This window comes from Apium graveolens, chromosome 4, assembly GCF_009905375.1.
Source record: "Apium graveolens cultivar Ventura chromosome 4, ASM990537v1, whole genome shotgun sequence".
Classification (NCBI taxonomy): Eukaryota; Viridiplantae; Streptophyta; class Magnoliopsida; order Apiales; family Apiaceae; genus Apium; species Apium graveolens.
The window spans coordinates 308,314,169-308,316,484 of NC_133650.1; the positions used below are offsets into that span (position 1 = coordinate 308,314,169).

The window sequence follows — 2,316 nt, forward strand, 5'->3', positions numbered from 1 at the left end:
AAGATGAGATCTGCATTCATTTTCAACTGTATTATTTGGTAGCATGAAGTTGGTAAAATGATCATTTGGAATGATTTGGACTAGCTACTTGCTCAATGTTTTATAAGGATTACGTTAACCGAGTTGAAATCTCATTAAAATAACATTTCCGGATTTTGTTTGACAAATTCATGACTAGATAACATGTACAAATATAAGGCCAATACAGGAGGTTGTAACATATCATCAATGGAAAGAAAACACTGAAGCTGATAATTAAGATTTAATTAAAGCTGTAATACAATAAAGGCAAATACCCTGGCAAAATCTTAGTATGAAGATAGAGAAACAACTGCTCCAAAAATATCAGAAAATGTATTGCCCTATTACAGATGGTGCACATATAATAATTTCAACAAAAGAGGGCATAATAATGCAGTCTTTTGGTTCTTGGATCACATGCACCAAGACATAGATAAGTAAAGACAAACTTAAAAAAACATAAAGTAATATCCTGTTTTTGCTAATCAGTAAGAAAGCTTTAGTGACAAGTCAATAGAACTGGAAGAAGCACCACCAAAGCCAGCACTAGTATTTGTTGTAGAGAGACAAGAATTAGCTTCACCATAGCCTCCTGCTGCTGCAACTGAAGAAGATTCTGAGCCCAGTCTGATCCAGTCCTTAAAAATAGAACCTTTCTCTCCTTTCTCTTTCTTTGGAAAAAACTCATATTCCATCACCATATTTCTGCTTCCTCTCATTGAACCCTTGCATTCATCAACAGCCCCAACATCCTAAATAATGCCCCAGTAGAAAATCACAATTTATTTGCAGGCCAAGTGATCAAATAATATATGTACATATCTAACAGAATGGAAAAGCAAAGACACAGTACAAACATCTTTAACCTACTTAAGTAATGTAAATGGTCATGTAAAATCTACAATGAAAAAGAACACTTGCAGGTGCAGATAGATTTAAGTGAATGGCTATGGTGATAATGCAACATAATGAATACGAAAACACGAAATAATTAAAGGAATATGCAGACCTGAAGATCAATCTTAGAACCAGGAAAAGAGTGATGCATAGATAGTTTGGTGCCAAAATCTTGACTTTGTCCAAGATAGTTGCCAGCACTGATAATAGATGATCCATTGAAACTCCCATAGCTATCTTTCCTAGTCATCTCTCCAGAACCTCCAATAGTACTCTCAGAAATTTTACCATTGTAACGCTTCTTCTACAACCGAAATCAAAAATCAATAACCATCAGAAAGAATTAAACAACAGTCACATAAAATAAATATATCTCTCCACCAGACCTTTTACAACAAAAAAATTTGAACTTTAGACTAGAACAACATATAAATAGATATTTTTGCAAGCAAACATGATAAAAAGCACAAGAACTTTTTACCTTAGGGCAAACACGAGCCGCGCAATGTTGAATGCTTGGAACATAAGAGATCATGTCTTTGGACATGTCACAAGAACTCACATTAACATTCCCAGCAGTTTGAGGTCCAACTCCATACTGATCAAGAACCGGAAACTGATCCGGATAGACATACCCAAACCCAGAAGAACCCTGCCCAGGTGATCCAACAATCAAATTACCATTAGAACCAAGCCTCTGAACAACCAAACCTTGTTGCTGGTTCAAAGTACCAGAACTAAAGCTTCTTGATGCTGCAGCTTGATCAGTGAAATAAGAAGGGTAATATTGATGAACTGTTTGTGGAGCATAAGCATGAAACATGTTTGGGTTCTGGTTTGTTTCCTTCTTTGACAACAACCCTTCTGGTTTTGGATGGTTCATGTGCCATTCTAGCTGAGCCACTCCCATTCCTCTTTGTGGAACCTTTCCCTCATTTGACTTTGTCTTCTTTCTTCCACACTTTCTCCTTCCATTTTCATTACCCATTGAGAGAGAGAGAGAGAGAGAGAGAGATTTACAGAAGCCAAGAAATGCAAAGTAAGTTGATGCCTGGACTATATAAAGCCTAGTGCTTCTCTGTGTATGATCTTATATGTAAAGCTGAAGGGTACTTTATATTAAAAACCTATGTTGATATAAACACAAGTCTGATATCTCCACAAGTACTTTATATTCCTTCCACAAGTATGATTTGTCTTTTGTAATAAAACATATATTTTAATAACCCAAACCCTATTGGTCCCCTCCCCTATATATTTTTACTAACAAATCATTACTTGTGTTTTAATATTCATTTGTGATTTTTATTCTTTTTCTTAGCCTAACAGAAAAGCATGAAGACCTATATATGTAGCTAGCTAGTTAGACAAGTATCTCAAGCTATGTCTGTTTTTGTG

General features: G+C 35.4%; 1 protein-coding gene across 1 annotated transcript; it reads right to left on the minus strand.

The window, feature by feature from the left end:
• Positions 1-250: 250 nt before the first annotated feature.
• On the minus strand, positions 251-2,029 carry LOC141717309 (uncharacterized). Its single transcript, XM_074519392.1, has 3 exons — positions 1,400-2,029; positions 1,031-1,222; positions 251-773 (listed from the first exon to the last, which is right to left on the minus strand). Exons 1-3 carry the CDS (start codon positions 1,904-1,906, stop codon positions 507-509), a joined length of 966 nt encoding a protein of 321 aa, XP_074375493.1. The 5' UTR covers positions 1,907-2,029; the 3' UTR covers positions 251-506.
• Between the last annotated feature and the right edge of the window lie 287 nt (positions 2,030-2,316).